The sequence below is a fragment of the Amblyomma americanum genome, chromosome 11 (assembly GCF_052857255.1).
Source record: "Amblyomma americanum isolate KBUSLIRL-KWMA chromosome 11, ASM5285725v1, whole genome shotgun sequence".
In the NCBI taxonomy this organism is placed as follows: Eukaryota; Metazoa; Arthropoda; class Arachnida; order Ixodida; family Ixodidae; genus Amblyomma; species Amblyomma americanum.
In genome coordinates this window covers 50,265,140-50,282,876 of record NC_135507.1, presented here as the reverse complement: position 1 = coordinate 50,282,876, position 17,737 = coordinate 50,265,140, and the positions used below count along the sequence as shown (strand labels likewise).

Here is a 17,737-nt window from a genome sequence, read left to right as displayed (position 1 = left end):
GTAGGAATAACATACAAGTACAAAAAACAAAAACAGCAGCTAAAAATTTGAATATAGTTACAGCACCCACTGATTTAAGATCAATAACAACACTAGCAAAAGGCAGCATTACACAAAACAAACCACAAAATTAAACAGCAGCTAATAAAATAAAACATAGATATAGGCAGAGACTTATATAAAATTAGTAACAGCGTTACGAAAGGCAACAGTATCAGTAATTTCAGCAATATCGTGGGGAAGGTGATTCCAGCTGACACAAGTTCTGGGTATGAATGAATCGTGAAAACATCTCGTGCGACATGGAGGGATCCAAACTTTGTGGCGGTGATCAATGGGTGCTGAAATATACGATGGTCGATTACAAGTTATTCGATTACAAGTTGATTACAAGTATATGAAGTATAAGTCGATTACATGTTGATTACAAGTTAATGGGTGAGGGTTTTACATCCTGCAGTGGACATACTAGTTAGGCTGACTAGTTAGGCTGATGATAGCTGTATCGAATGGCGAGCCTTGCCGTGAAGTTCTTCTCGACGATGCCCGTCTCCCCGAGCCACGTGTTGGCCCTGAGCTCGAAGAGGAACCTCTCCGCCACGTGCTCCATCATGATGGACACGATTTTGGTGGGGCTCTCGCCGCGGTTGATCTGCATAAAGCGGTGGAACAGCGTCCAGCCGAAAAGCGCCTCGGTGAGCTCGAGGCAGTCCGCTTCCGACTGCTGGACCACCGCTGGCGAGACGAGCCCGCTGAACACCTGGTACCACTGGGCGCTCAGCTTTTTGTCCAGCGCACGCCACACCGCCTGCGCAGGACAGGAGAAAAGCAATATTAATAATAATTAATTGGTTTTTGGGGAAAGGAAATGGCGCAGTATCTGTCTCATATATCGGCGGATACCTGAACCGCGCCGTAAGGGAAGGGATAAAGGAGGGGGTGAAAGAAGAAAGAGGTGCCGTAGTGCACAGGAGAAAAAGCTGAATAATAATGATAATAATTGGTTTTGGGGGAAAAGAAATGGCGCAGTATCTGTCTCATATATCGTTGGACACCTGAACCGCGCCGTAAGGGAAGGGATAAAGGAGGGAGTGAAAGAAAGGAAGAAGGAGGTGCCGTAGTGGAGGGCTCAGGAATAATTTCGACCACCTGGGGATCTTTAACGTGCACTGACATCGCACAGCACACGGGCGCCTTAGCGTTTTTCCTCCACAAAAACGCAGCCGCCGCGGTGGGGTTCGAACCCGGGAACTCCGGATCAGTAGTCGAGCGCCCTAACCACTGAGCCACCGCGGCAAGTAGGCTGAAGGAGCGTTCACGTAATTTGACGCACGTTCCAGCATCTGCTTTTAAGGGGACTCATTATGTGAATGGCTATGGTCGTGGGGTGAGGTGTGTTCAGGTGGGTCATGGTGATATGTTTGGTTTGGATTAGGGGGGTTTAACGTCCCAAGGCGACTCGGTCTATGAGGGACACCGTAGTGAACGTCTCCGGAAATTTCGACCTGGGGTTCTTTAAGGAGCACTGAAATCGCACAGTACACGGGCCTTTGGAATTTGGCCTCCATCGAAATTTGACCGCCAGGGCCGGGATCGAACCCGCGTCTTTCGGATCAGTAGCCGAGCGCCATAACCACTGAGTCACCACGGCGGGGCAGACACCTAATTTGGTGGCATGTTGTCTTCTCTACAATGATGCAGAAGACACTACTACGCATGAATCACCATGTGATAGTTGCCTACGACCGCTATATTATTTTTAATCGAAATTTTCTGCCATGCTGTTTCGATTTTAACACCCGAACGATAGTTGTGACGTTATATGTTGACGTTATGCGGTTATATGTCACGTCAGGAAAGGAAAAACTGCGATATATTAACTGCTTCATCGTTTTAACTAAATACAGTGCTGAATCCAGCCTTCCTCAAGAGCCGAAATCAAGACAAATGTAGAAGCACAGATTAGATTGCAGTTTTTCATGACTCACATGACCTCTAGACTCTCTGTGACGTCACAGTTATCGTCCGGCTGTTGAAAGCGAAAGAGCACAAGAAAAAAATTCGATTATAAATTTAGATACCATCTAGTAATCCATGTATAATAATGCCTTACGCCTCATAACAAAGAAAAAAACACACACTGAAAAGTTAGGTGTCTATACTCCTTTAAGGTGAGCCATTATATGGATGGCGATGGTCGTAGGGTGAGGTGTGTTGAGGTGGGTCATGGTCATATATAAGGGGTTTGGTGTGTCCCAAGACAATGAGCGACCACACCCATCAGTTTGAACAAAGGGTCATAAGGTCGACGCGTATTATGTCCAATGACGTCACTTTTCCCCATAGTTTGCGGGATAAAGGCGAATATCTAATAAAAACTAGCAGACAGGCGCAGACTCAAGCAAATGAGCCAGCTGCTACGGAATCTTGCTGCCAAGATAAAGAAAGCTCGAACAGAAATGCGTATGATTTGAAAACACTGCATTAGGAGCGGTTGATGCCTTTGCCGCAAGCGATGTCACTTCCATCTAGCCAATGAGAATCAACCGGTATGGTGAAGTCACTTCCATCTAGCCAATGGGAATGTCCCGGTATGCTGAAGTCACTTCCCTCTAGCCAATGGGAGATTTTTATGACCGACAACGCGTTTAGGCCCTATGGAGCTCCTAATGTTATCGCACAAAAAATATATATATAGGAAATCAGATTTGCGAACCTCCGATAGTACTAGAAGTAGTGACACGTGGTCATCAGCATAGAGACGTAGTAATACGCGCAGTGATCTGTGAAAGCAAAGAGTCCACGCGTATTTTTATTTCCCTGGGCCTAACTTGAGGCTATCCTTTCTGCGAGTGAAATTATTTGTTCGCGGAAATCTATGAAACGAAATAAAAGCGAAAGCGAAGCCGCCGCGGGACTTGCTGAAAGGCCCTCCACTCGTTGGTATAGACTCCTCCTACTCTGGGAGTTCAGTTACAAAAAAAAAAGAAAAGGCGAGAGCCGGGACGTTTAATCCGATTTAAATTAGGGAAATAGACCGCACAGGTTAGTAATTCGAAGTTTCTAGGAATGCTCGGAGCATGCAGATTAATTTCCCGCTGTAAGAAGACAAGCTCAGAATCCTCTTTATTGCACCCTTAATCTACCGATGGGATGATGACTAAAACGTCAGTTGAGATATACCGGACGTTCGAAGAACGAAACTTGTAGTTAACGAGATTCCGATGAATTTGAACAAGAATTGAGGTGACATTTTCCTGGCATACATACATGCTCTGGAAGAGCCGTTCGAAGCACAAACGCGAGGCAGCCATTGTCAATGAGAGGCCCTTTGTAAGCACGGGCAAAAGCGTATAAACCGTTCATAAGGACCTGGAGGAAGACCCAGCCGAGGTAGAAGATGATCTTGGCGTCGCCCAGTTTGTCGACGAGCTTTGCGAAGCGCTCGAGGTACTTTTCTCCCCTGACGCTGGCGCGGGGCTTCTTGGGAAGCTGGTGCTCCGTGGCGAAGTACTTCACGAGCTTCGCCAGCCGGTCCGGGCTGACGATGTGCGCCAGCTCGGCAGTGGAGTTGAGCGTCAGCGTGCCGGCGTAGCGTTGTGGGAAGTCCAGCTCCTCGAGCACCGCGATCTCGATCTCCAGGAACTCGTCGAAATTGGGCGTCTGGGACGCCTGGGCACCGCCGTAGAGGGCGCGCGCTTGCTCGTAGTAGCCACGGTAGGAGTGGGCGTCGTCGGAATCGTTCTTGAACAGGGCCCTTCCCGGCAGCCATATCTCGAGGCATATGTCCGGCTGAAAGTGCAGGTACCTCTGCCAAGTGGAGGAAAGACAACAGGTGAATGCTTTTTTGAAAGCACTATTACGCCCATTTTCTGATTTGGGTCATAGGTATGTGCGTCCGTCAAGCCTGTTTTGTGGAAGGCGGCACACCTGCTCAACCGGGCCGTGGGCATTCTGGTGAGTACGCCTGACAGGCCTTCACCTTGGTGAAGGCCTTCAATGTACTATAGGGGACAAAAGTTTGCAGGACGCGAGTTCTTAAAAAATCGTTTATTCTAGCTCCACTTGGCTACCCAGTCGCCTGGTATTGCTACCAAAGGAAAAATCAATTACACCTTTAATATCTTTCATAAATATCAGGGCGACTGAGTAGCGAGGTGGAGCTAGAATAAAATTCTTCCAAGAACTCGCGTGCCGCAAACTTTTGTCCCCGATAGTACATGCCTTAAGGGCAAAGGCCTTAAGGTCAAATTACTTTAAGGTAAATTATTTGCGGAAAAGACCTTTAGGATGGAAGCGTTCACACTACATGTATTCCGGGTAAAGGCCTTTGGGTCAAATGCCTTTAGCACGTAGGGAGCTTAAGTGCTCACCATAAATAGTGCTACTACACGATATTCCACACTTATCCATGCTAAATGTCCCGCTATTTTTCATGTTATATATGCATTGTATAGTGTTTTACCAGTAAATGAAATGAGTATCTGTGACAGTGGATAGAAATAATACGGCATGAAACTCAAATTTGCTGAAAGTAGTGTAGTTGAAATATCGTCAAGGAGTAAAGGGGGTTATGCGTGTATAGCCACAGAAATAATGTATGTTTAATGGGGTTCAAGTAGAATTTGAAGGGTTCATTACTTGTCGCTACCCACTGACAATTGGTAACATCAAAATGAGTAACATGAACGATGGCTCACATCAGGCATTTATTCAGAATCGTCTCGGTGTGCATACCCGCCGCGGTGGCCCGGAAATGACTGGAAATTGTTATTTTGATCTGCAACAGCTGGGCACTTTAAAACCTAAAACTGAAGTTGTAAATTTAAGTTCAGTCAATTTCTTCCCGTCCAGTAATAATGAACAAGATGTGCTAACTCCTTCCCCATTCATGTTAAGATGCGGTCTGCCTGCGCCGGTAGTTTGCAATGAAGCCCTAAACAAACGACAGCTTCTGGAGTGGTGGCCTAGTCGTTCGAGAATTCTCCTTGCATGTGGGAGGTGAGGGGTTCGATCCCCATTGCCGGTGGGTACCCACCGGTGATACAACGATTACAAGTTCTCCCCTGGCCAATTGTTCGGCTTCTCTATGGTGAAATCCTTGGAAAATGGGTGTTTGACCGCACCTTGAGAAGGCGAAAGCACCTTGTGCCATGGCGCTCTTTGCCACCAGATGCCCTTGTGCCTACTTAAAATTTCGCAATCACCATCATCAAACGGAGCTTTTAAATCTCTGGGTCTCAAGCAGCGGTCCATCGCTCCTCTCCTTAAAGGGGTCCACTGTGAATACCTGCTAGCTCTTGATAGTTTACATGCTCTCAGGGTGCATGGTGCACATGACCTCAAGAACCTAGATGTAATCATAGTTCACGAGGACAATGCCCCGAAACCGCGTTATCGCGGAAGATATCAAGAGGAACGGTGGAATAGTGCGCATATGCAGAATATGTGGGCAGCAAGGATCCGGGCTGGTTAGGCCGGTTCAACGCCCATATCCATTAAATGTCCTCATGTCCCGGAACGCGTTGAAGATTGGCGTCTTGCGCTGGAAGTGAACAAGGAAGACAATTTCTAGAGGCGAACGCGGCAAGCTACTGGAAACTGACGCCATATAAGAAGCCGGAGATTAAAGCACTTACACACGACTTGTGTACATTCATCTATTTTCTGTACGCGACCCATGATCAGCTACGAAGGAGGTCAGGCTGAATACAGGGCCCAGAGGTGTCACGTACGTCAGAGGGGTTCAAAGGGAAAATAGTTCATCCACAGCTAATATGTCATTTGAAACTTCCAACTGCTATTGACAGTGCGTGTCCAACCATTCCTCATTATTTATGTCTCTCAAAGTTGGTTAGCGACGCCGATAAAAAGTTTCACTCCTTCTCTTCGTGTAGTCCAGAATATTGTCATCGCAATTCATCTCAATCTAGTTGATCAGCTATCGGCGGAATTAGTCATTCTCGACGCTACATTAACAGAACGATAGGAGTCCTCATGCCCCTCCTGGAGCTGTGGTGCAGCGGTTAAGCAATGCGCCACTGTCCTGCGAAGGCAGGTGTTGTCAGAGTATGGCTCGTGAGACACAGGTTGCTCTTCCTAAGCAACCACTCGCGGCCAGTCATTAATTTTAATCATCTAGTGTATGGTCAACTGTTTAGGGGAATCCCCCAGGGCGGAGTAACCTTGTAATAAGGGAGTAATTACTCATTGCCATCCCCCCAAGCGCCGCTATACGGCTACAAAGGAAAGCTATACACAGCTTTCTCAGAAACTTCGCAGTCAACGAAAAATTCGTCCTGGTACGGGGCTCGAACCCGGGACCACCGCTTCACCGGAGCAGTCGCTCTGCTAAGTGAGCTAACCGGCACGGCCAGCTTATCGTAGGGTGAGAGCGAATTGATCAATAACTCGATTTGGGAACAGAGTTCGTCAAATGTTTAGTATCATCTAGTGTGTATATAGCATTTTACATTAATTGTCCTGCAGGATTCATGGCCTACTGCCTTGTTGGTCGTTTTATGGCCCCTGTCAAGCTGTCTAGAACAGCTTTTTGCCTGCAAATCAGCATAAACCTTTCCAGGAAATAAATGAAAAAATGAAATGCAATGAAATTTGACTGCCACCTGCCAAGGCGCGCAGTTGGCTTACAATCCAGAGGGCAGGTTGTGATAGTGTCAAAACGTTCGAAGTGAGTTATGTGGCCCATCTGCTTCCTAGGTTGCTTCTCTGGGGATTTGTCACAGATTTTTCGCGCACGGTCAGCCACGCTGAAGACGACGCCAGAGTTTCAGTTACACAAGGTTCTTAACACTGTCTCATTGAATAGTGAAGAAAGCTACTAGTCACTTGGAAAAACAACAACGTCATGCTCCACCCTTTCCTAGCTCTCTGTCCTTGCATCTCAAGTGTGTTGTAATGGCTGTGGGGATACACTTTAACCATAAATTTTAATCATCTATTTGCCCAATTAAGCCAACATCGCGCTCCTCCTGTACAGACTCGATGCACGTTATCATAAAATTCTCGAGAATACATTGAAGGTGCATTGTAACACCCCTACATGCGTCCTTCACGAGGCTTTGTCGTCACAACGCGGACGATCCTGTGAATATTTCTGTCACAATATACCACCCCTACATGCGTCCTTCACGACGCTTTGTCGTCACAACGCGGACGATCCTGTGAATATTTCTATCACAATATACCACCCCTGCATGCGTCCTTCTCGAGGCTTTGTCGTCACAACGCGGACGATCCTGTGAATATTTCTATCACAATATACCACCCCTACATGCGTCCTTCACGAGGCTTTGTCGTCACAACGCGGACGATCCTGCGAATATTTCTACCACAATATACCACCCCTACATGCGTCCTTCACGAGGCTTTGTCGTCACAACGCGGACGATCCTGTGAATATTTCTACCACAATATTCCACCCCTACATGCGTCCTTCACGAGGCTTTGTCGTCACAACGCGGACGATCCTGCGAATATTTCTACCACAATATACCACCCCTACATGCGTCCTTCACGAGGCTTTGTCGTCACAACGCGGACGATCCTGTGAATATTTCTACCACAATATACCACCCCTACATGCGTCCTTCACGAGGCTTTGTCGTCACAACGCGGACGATCCTGTGAATATTGCTACCACAACATACCACCATGGGGCACTGTTAATCACGGACACGCAGCGTGATTCCGTAGCGATACCTGGCCTGTCTGCAGACTACGGCTGCGAACTTCGAGCAGCGAGCCGAAGCTGAAGGAGGCGTAGACCTGTGCGGCAACGACAAAGGCGTCATTGGCCTTAGTCCGATTTCCGGAAACTTCAAGGTGAGGCCAGTGGATGCCAGCGTCTTGAAAGACACGCTGGAACGCTTCTAGTTGATCCTGTCCGTCGACCACTATGGCCGTGCACGTCTGGTAAAAGCGCGCCGCCTTCTCCGTCGGCCCCTCTTGGGTGCCCACGTCAACCTGCCGCAGAAGCAGACGCAGCGTTAAAAGTGAAAACGAAGTTTATACTCTAGAGTTTGTCTCTCAGCGAAAAGGTTAAAAAAGATAGCAGCAAGATATTCTGTCTTCACAACTGCCAGCATTCTTATGGTCATCGTGACCACGTCACGCCAGAGTCCATCACGGCCGAGAACACTCGCGCCTCGGCCAACGTATCCTCACTCCCATCGCCATCCCCTACACTCTATCTCATAAACAATTTCTCTCTACCTCACACCGTTGCTTGTTTTCTTTTTCCAGAAGTGGTCAGAAAGATCTCTTTGGGCGCTTCTCCTCCGGCAGTACGTTTCTTTCAAACTTTTCTATATTTACGGCAAGTAGTGCAGCACCGAATTCCTCCTAGCCCCTCTCTTGACCCTCTTCATTCATCATTACGCCTGCATTGAGCCTCTTGCACGTCAACGCTGCTGGTTGGAGTGGCAATTGTTATTTATGCTTCAGCCTCATTCCTGAATAAATGTTAAGTCTAAGTTAAGCGCATTAAAGTTTTCGCGTCGCACGAAGTCTTTCTCCAACCGTATTCCTCTCCACAGTTCCATCTTTACCATGTGCTTTTTTTTGTTTTATTTTCGTGATGGATCTGCTGTTATGCCAGCTATGTCAACGGATTACACTGAAGCACGGCTGAGCTGGGCGCGGGGGGGGGGGGGGGGGGCTGTAAAATAACCCTCACCGTGAAAGATGACCTTGAACGTACACGCCGCAGAAAGAACGTCGGATGCGAAGCCTCGTGGGGTAACCCCAGGCACATTCATTCCGTTTTGACATTCTTCCTTCCAAATTCCTCTCACAAGTACACAGCTGAGCATGAAACTAAAATCACGTTAAGTATACAGCGCTCCAACTGTTTGGGTGCTGTCTTCTCGCACCTGGGCCAGGAAAGCGTTGAGGTTCTCGAACAAAGCGTTGACGTTCTCGGCGAACACAGTTAGCCCGTTGTGCTTGGCCGGCCACCGACCGCACACGTGCCGGTAGAAATTGTCGCACGGGTTGACATCGGCGTCCCTTGCCTCGACCAGCATGGCGTTCATCTCGTCGCAGACTTGCGTCTGGCAAGTGGTGCCTCGGATCCACTCCTCGGGCACAAACCGGCCGAGCAGCAAGAGCGCCAAGACGGCTACGGCAACCACGAAGCCCAGGGCGGAGAAGATGATGACACGCCTGCGCCATTCCTGCGAGCTCAGGCCGCCAGGGTGCGCCGGCGGAGCCTTTCGGCGCACCGGGGTGGCTGCGCAAAGAGAATGGATGGCGCATGGCCGGTCGAAAAATGGCCGAGGTTCAACGTGGCTTCAACTTGGTTATACGAGCGAAAGCTCTGTTAGGCGTGGTCTCCACTGTCTCAAATCAAATGTCAAGGTCAAGGTCACGAATCCAGCGGTCGAAGTCATATGATCACGTGGTCATACCACCACAGCTGGGCCGCTGCGGTGGCTCAGTGGTTATGGCGCTCGGCTGCTGACCCGCAGGATGTGGGTTCCATCCCGGCTGCCGTGGTCAAATTTCGACGGAGGCGAAATTCTTAAGGCCCGTGTACTGAGCGATGTCAGTGGAAGTTTAAAAAACCAGGTGGTCGAAATTTTCAGGAGCCCTTGACTGCGGCGCCTCTCATAGCCTGAGTCACTTTGGGACGTTAAGCCCCCATAAAACCCATAAATTCTTGTATTCTAGATCTAGAGCGCTGGCCGTCCTGTGTTATGCACTGTATTCGTTACTCTTAAAGACGTGCCAACTAGGCGAAGCCGCTAACTTGGTTGAATACTAGAAAGGCCACCCACAGCTTTCGTATAGGGAACACCCCCCCCCCCCCACCCCACGACACACACACAGCTGCCTGGGCAGCGCTGTCGTGTCGAGAGAACCGCGCCCGCCACTGTCTTCGACCTTTCCTCACCTTAATAGAAGGACTAAGCAAGCCTCGTCCCTGAAGTTTTCGTTAAACTTTACGCGACAGAGCAGCATCACGCATAGCAATTTCGTCGCTGATGCCGTAGGTCCCTTGTGCAAAACTCTTATCATGCGCGCACTGTGCTCGAAATGCTTTCTAGTGAAGCGTGGAAGGACGAACTTACGGGGGACTTTTGGTGGTAATAGTTGGGAGAGGGGGGGGGGGGGGCTATTTGCCCAAGGCATTTCAGAAATGTCGTCTGCAAAAAATAAAGTGACCGCTGTGCTTCTTTTTTTCGCCCTTGGAGAATGGTGGCCACACCCTCCCTAAATTCGCTACCGCATATAGTGAAATTCAACAATGACACATCGAAACCACTGCGGGGTTTCTTATTCACAATGATGCTCACGACTGTGAACAGAAAACGCCCGCCCATCTATATTTCTATGACTGTCATGATCAATGAGTGCACGGCTTTTCTGTTTAATCAAGGAAAGCTTTGACAGGGGAATTTCGGTCGAACGCTGAACCACACTCTCAGTTCATCTGGCCGTGAAAGCCGGAATGCTTACCTGGTTTATCGGTCGGTGCTTCCTCCTGGCCTGTGGCTGCTGTCGGGGACGCCAAGCTGTGTTCCTGATTGGAGGCCGCATCCGGTCTGTGCAGAAAGCGCGCGCGATGCTTATTCACCTCACGGTGCGGACAACCCAGCCTGGCAGGCCGCACTTTGCTCAGAACATGGCCATAGCCTCAACCGCCACTGCGGCGATCTTCCTTGCCCATTCCTGTTCTTTTAGGGCAACAGATGGCAGCACCACACTAACGGAGATCACGTCGTCGGCGTGGTACACGTGATGGAGTGTGTGAAGGATAGTAGGCGACCTTACGGGGAGAGGGCTTCGGCGGCGCCACACAATAGCATTATCAAATGTTTAAGGAAATACGTACCCCAAGCTGGAGTAGATTTGTGACAAGGGAGTAATTATACTCACTGACATCCACTCGAGCGCAGGCATACGGCTACAACGGATACAGCGTTCTCAGAAACTTCGTAGTTAAAGATTCGTTTTGGTCCGGCGTTCGAACCCAGGACCACCAAGTTTCTGAGAAGCTTTCCTTTTTAGCCGTGTGGCTACGCTCGGGTGAATGTCAATGAGTAATTACTCCCTTATTACAATAGCATTGCATGACTGTTGTACCTCACGTCTATTCGAAGGCGATGAACCGAAAGAATGCTTCGTTGGCACTTCACGAGAATGTGCCACTTTTTGTAGCATGCTGAATCCCCGTAGTCGCCAAGGTGACGCGGAGCGTTTGAGACCTAGCGCGCAGAACTACCTCAGGTTACATGGTTGTCTAGGTCGTTTATCTTTAAAGGTCCATTTGTTTCCGCGAGTTTTGTTAGCGACCACCAAGCCGCCAGAAACAGCCATAAATTACCGTAGACTGGAATTTTACTAGCAACAAAATTTCAAAATTTCGATGGAGCTGTCCTGAAAGAATCTGTAAGCTTAGAACGTTTTTTTTTTTGTACCTGTGAAGATGTTTTTCATATATTCCTTAGCGAACGTAGTCGCTTTTTGTTTCGTTACATTTAAAACTTTTTGTTTCGTTACATTTAAAACTTTTAAACTTCGCATTTTCCGGCAGACCCCACCCAATTCTGTATGTTCCGTGTATATTCCTGTACGTATGTATTCTTTTCCTGCATGTTCCCGGTGAGATTTTCAAGCAACTGTTCCCATGGGATATTGTCAGGCAGTAAGAATAGAAAACAGCACTTCGTGGTCCAGCCGTCTGTGGCAGAGAAGCATGAATACTGTTATTAACGCAAATATGTATTTCATCGCAAAAAAAACAATTTCAGCAACGTCTGCTCAGAACGATGACTCTCAGCATGACCGGGTGTTATTGCGTGCGACAATGCCAGGTGGTCATGCATGTGAAAGCACTAAAACGTAATTCTGTGTCAACGTTTCTGTTTTATTTAGTTATTTTCGATGCTAACACGCGGCCATACCATGAGATGCCTAATTACGAGAGCCAACTCGCTATTAGCGCGGAGGCTTTCCACCATAAGACACAACATCATTAAATTAGCGAAGAGGTCGCGTTGAGCTTGACACGTTGACGTAGACAGCCTCCCCGCAGTACTTATGACGAATTCATGCGGCCAGGCCTCTTACAAGAGAACCTTGCGCACAGAGAAGAGGAACCTTGAGGATCGAGTTTTCATGCGCCCAACAGAAACCACAGAGTCCGAGGTGTTCAATTTTTCGATCAGTGCCGCCAGACAGCAGTTGGGCGGTTTTATAATAGCGTAGCGCCCATTGGAGTTTTCAAACCTATGGCGGTTAAGGCACTGTTTTATTAAACCGCGGCTACCACTTGAGCTAAGACATGGAAAACACTGTGGCGTCATCCCCAAAACCAAAGCTCAGAGCACTTCACTGGTTATTCAAAGAGACAACTGCTTTTCATCGAAGGGCGCACTCGAGATGGCGTAAACGGTAATGAAATATGACGAACACTGAACTAAAAAAAGTACGATGCAGAATCAATATATTCGCAGATCACCCGATGGCAGTATTGCATTCTTTTGTATTAACGTTTTTGCTATGGTCAAAAGTGTTCCCCATTAGTTTGCTATGGCAGTCTTAACTGTTCGATGCGATCGCTGGAAACACTTTAAAAGAAAGATTTTGCTGCATGTCGGAAGAAATGGTCGATTACCTTCAATAGTTCCATAACAGTATCATACAATTTTCCAATTTTCAACATGTTTGTTCCAGAATGTCGGACATGTACAGTGCTCGATTCCTTAACTACGAGGCAAAGCATTTTTTTTTTGCTGTATGTGATACCTTACGACAGTCTTGAAGAATTCTGTTGAAATGCCTTTCATGTCCACGTTGTGCTGTACGAATTCAGGGTGTTTATGGCCTAGTCAGGTGACCTCATGTGAAACCTTTATCCTTCTTCACCTAGACAATTGTATTTTGTCTCAATTTCAATAAATTTCAATTCCAATTTCGACCACAATTTCGCGAAAGGTTTTGATCAGTTGCCAGTACCTTTAATGAAGCCAAAATCAAAGCTAACTCCAGACAAAACAGAAACCATTATCACATGTATAAACAAGTTGCACGGCAGAATTGGCGTTCACCTTGAGATCTTAAAGCTTAGTTTCAACCTACAGCGCAAGGCTACGCTATTGGAGGCCGCCGCGTAGAAGGCATGCAAATAGACCCGGTCGTGCATTGCACGCCTCTAATCAGTTACAAGGTTTTGTGCCTAAGACGTTATCAGCGGTCGACTTCGCTACAGCGATATCCAAGAATAGCGAGGCAACGATTATGTCAAAGTGACCAGCAGCGGTACGTAATTACATCAAGGGTCACGCGGGCGCTCCGTATTGGAAAAATTTGGAAACGTCTAATCCCTCGAATGTCTAGATCTTCTGGACTCCAGGGAATCTGTCAACGACGGGCAATGAGGCGGCCAACACAGCTGCTCGAGCTCTCCTCCTTCGAGCATCTGGCACGCAGCCTCTTTCTGACACCATTAACAACCCATCACACTAACTAAGCTGCGCAAAAATTACGGAGTATTAAAAGATCATAACGTCTTCCTCACAAAACACTTAGCAAATTTGAAGAGCACATAAACAGGCGACTGCAAGCTAATACTCTATCTTGTCAATCTTTTATTAATGAGTAAGTGGCATCCAGACACATGCGACTCGTCTTGCCCCTTCTGTGGAGCAGTTGGCACACTATTTCATAAAGTTTGAGAATATTAAAAAATTAACTGCTGAACCCGGTTAGACAGCGAAAGCTGTGCTGAATTGGGCAAGTTGACGGGGCTTGGCGTCTGTAGCGTTGAGTGCGTTACGCACACTGGACTGGATAGGCACCACGCCCACCCTGCCACCCTGGCAGGCGGCAGTGCGATTGATGGTTGTAGAATAGGCCGCTGCGTTCATTGAGTGACCAACTTCTCGCGATGAACCATTAATTTAACTGCTACCCGCCACGCGCCACCCTGGCAAGTGGCAGTTAAATTAATGGTTCATGCCGAGAGGTTGGTCACTCAATGAAACCAGCGGCCTATTCTACCGCCCTCTACCGAAGGGCGGTCAAGTTGTCGCACAACTTGACCTTTGACCTTTCCATTCGCCGGTAGAGGGCGGTAGAATAGGCCTCTGCTTTCATTGAGTGACCAACCTCTCGGCATGAACCATTAATTTAACTGCCACCTGCCAGGGTCAAAAGGTCAAATGTCAAGTTGTGCGACACTGTGGTGGACCACATTTGGTAAGGCCTATAGCCACTTGACCTCTGGCTCAATTGGTCATCCGGCAACGCAAGGCGAAATCGGCTTTACCTATAGCGTAGTGATACTTTCTCTTCAAAAACCCGGACTTGGACAGCAATCCTGCGGCGGCAGCGTTTCGATGAAAGCGAAACGCAAAGGCGCCCGTGTGCTGTGCGATATCAGTTCACGTTAAAGATCCCCAAGTGGTCGAAATTATTCCGGAACCCTCCACTGCGGCACCTCTTTCTTCCTTTCCCTCTTTCAATCCGTCCTTTATCCCTTCCCTTACGGCGCGATTCAGGTGTCCGCCGATATGTGAGACAGATACTGCGCCATTTGCTTTCCCCTAAAACCAATTTTCATTTTTTCAATGCCGATCCGACATATGAGCGCCGGGAGGCAACCCTTCATAGCCGCAGTCCCCTCGACCAGAAATCGTTGCTTGAGAGGGGCCGGATTATGATGGCGACCCATGGGTTCTCCTACTGGGCCCACCAAGTATTTATGCTCTTAATAAATGTTTTTACCTCCTCCTCTGCATAAAAGCAACGTAGCAAGAAACAACACTGGAGGCCTTGCCTGGATTCGGGTGACGCCGGACCGGACTGGACTTGCGACAGTGGCGATGGAATCCCCGACGGTGAGAGCGAGAGAGGCGAGCGTGCGCTGCTGGCGACGCCGGGAGAGGCGACCGACGAGGTCCCGGTTCGCGACTTCAGGGGACGGTTCTGCTGGAAGGAAGCGCGCCAAAGGGAACGCTTAACGGAGTCTACGCAGCTGACATTCTGAGAAACATTCACTCAATTTTTACGTGGTGTAGTATTTATTGTAAAATTTTGTATCTGCATTTACCAGAAGTGGTGGAACAAGTGTAACTTCTCGGACAAACATGTTGAAAATTGGAAAATTGTAAATATTGTTTTCAGGAAATATTGAACGTGGCGGTCCATTCTGATATGTAGCGAATCTTTCTTACATTATATGAAAAAAATGCGTTCATAAACAAAATTGCTTTTGTCCAGAATTGCTGGGTATGATAGATGTAAAACCTACAGTAATCCACGTTAGGGTAATCAACCCTAGGATAATGAATTCAGTTGAATAACACCATCTGCCGGGCTAGCTGGTTCCGATCCATATGTACTGTACTATCTTCTTCTTCTTCTTCTTCTTCCTGTTTTTGTTCTCGCTGCTGATACATACAGGTGAATTCAGGCCAGAGGATATGACCAGAGCATTACTATGGCGGAAACATGAATTCGCGAGCTCATAAGTATATGTGCTAATGACAATGCATTCGGCGTTAATTGCTTGATTATGAATGTATCTGAAGACTTTGTCGCCCTTAGAGCTGAAAGCACAAAACAAACATCAAAATGTGGTGCTCGTGGTGAAAGGAGCAAGGAATGCGGTCAATAGCAGTTTGAGCCTTCCCGTCTCTAACAATGGGCAGGCGAAAAAGCGATTGCAGATTTCGGAAAGAGCGTATGAAAGGCAACTACTATTAGCGTAATACATGCAAGAAATTTTTAATTCTCGCGTAAATTGTTTAACTTATCCTATTAGGCTGTGTAGAGTGAAACATTTGAAGCTCAGATATTATTGTTCATGAACTTTGCTGCGTGCGTCCTTACAACGGCTCGACTATAATCGTTCGTTTTAGAGTAGATAACTTCGAATTCTTTTTTACCGCACCGTGAATAAGACTATAGAGATATCGGTTCAAATAAAGTAATTAGTTGTAAGATGACTGCATTAAGAGCCTGTGAACTAAACTGAAGGTGACGGCAGACAGTGAAGATAAAAACTGGATGTGCATTGCTTACGAGACAGTCTGCTGTGTGAGACTTTTTCTGGGGTTGCAGGTTGGGCTTATTGGGGCCACTTTATATCTAAAAGCAACAAGTCGAAAAAAAGTGGTACAGACAGAAATAATATATGGCAGGGGTTCCTATAGGGTCGTTTCTGAAATCGTTTCTCTCTGTCTTCTTTTTTTTTCGGCCGGTTTATTTTTTAGATAACAATGTGTCCAATCTAGCTCAACCTGCAATCCGGCCTCACATAACCTACCGACTCTGGCTCGTATATGCGCGCAAAATATGGGTTTTCCTTACATGTGCCGACTTAATCTTCTTGGTCTGCAACAGAAATAGATAAAGGCATTGAGGCGTGGGAATGAGGTAATGGATCCTCCGTGGCTGCCGCACAAGCCCCGGGAGGCGAGCGCTGTTTTTAATCCTCATATTAATCGCGAGCTAGAAATACGTTTCGTGGGTTAACGAACGAATCGGCTTCAGCAGCCTAACGTGCTTTACATGGCTGTGCCCATTGGCCTGCAATGTCATTGTCGGTTGTTCTAGGTCATGCTGGAGCCAGTTGGGTTAACGTCATACTGGGGTTAACGTCCCGAAGCGACTCAGACTATGAGGGACGCCGTAGTGAAGGGCTCCGGGAAGTTCGACCACCTGGGGTTCTTAAAGGTGCACTGACATCGCACAGTACACGGACCTCTAGAATTTCTCCTCCATCGAAATTTGACCGCCGCGGCCGGGATCGAACCCGCGTCTTTCGGGTCAGCAGCCGAACGCCATAACCACTGAGCCCCCGCGGCGGCCCCTCAGGCTGATGATGATGGATAAAAGGATACTGCGCTCCAACAGCGCATAGGGGGAATTCCTGTCTGCCAAGTTTCTTTAGGGTTTCGCGTTCCGCTGCATGAAAAATAGTCTCACACCGATTCGCAACCAGGAAAACTCACCTGGCGCTCAATCTTTTTCCGAAATGTCGGAGGATGCATGATGAAGCAGTGGCAGGTGCAGCTTCACGAACCAGCCGCTTTTAGAAGACCGCAGCTTGGAGCATCGGCGACAGCAAGCAGGCGATAGGAATCTTCTTCTTCTAGTGTTCAAGGCACGCGCGCTCTCACGTAAATTGCTAGGCGTGGCGCTGGCAAGCGCTGATGATGATAGTGGGTAAAGGCGTTCAATTGCTGCAGACTCTCTGACTCCAACAGAGGACAACAACTCTCTGGAGGGGAAGCTGCTTCCTTGAAGCCTAACAACACAACAAAGGACGACGGAAAAAAAATGTTAGGCGGGGTTTAACCCCGCTTACAACCAAAGGTCAAGCGATATCATTTTGGCAATGGCCCGGGCCAAATTTAGAAGTCGACGTCGTGTCTAGCACGCTCAGTTTTGGTTGGATATCGAATTTGGTTAAAATCGGCCAACGTTAAATTTAGAGGGTGGCCCGGGCAAACTTTTTGCGATACCCAGGCAAAATTTGGAGGTCGCCATCGTGTCAGCCACGTCCAATTATGAATGGTAATCGATTGAGGTCCAAATCGGCCAAGGTCAAATTTCGAGGGCTACCTGGTCCAAATTTTTTCAATGACCTGGGCCAAGTTTCGAGGTCGCCATCATGTTGGGCACGATCAGATATGGTTGCATATTAATTTGGGTCCAAATCCCTCAAGGCCAATCTGTTAATATCAATATGTTGCCATGCTGT

The 17,737-nt window shown here is 47.8% G+C and overlaps 1 protein-coding gene across 1 annotated transcript; it reads right to left on the bottom strand.

The window, feature by feature from the left end:
- Positions 1–210: 210 nt before the first annotated feature.
- LOC144109596 (uncharacterized) lies at positions 211–17,024 on the bottom strand. The gene is made up of 7 exons (XM_077642414.1): positions 16,986–17,024; positions 16,342–16,365; positions 14,137–14,168; positions 10,483–10,568; positions 8,895–9,253; positions 3,373–3,810; positions 211–808 (listed from the first exon to the last, which is right to left on the bottom strand). Exons 1-7 carry the CDS (start codon positions 17,022–17,024, stop codon positions 482–484), a joined length of 1,305 nt encoding a protein of 434 aa, XP_077498540.1. The 3' UTR covers positions 211–481.
- Between the last annotated feature and the right edge of the window lie 713 nt (positions 17,025–17,737).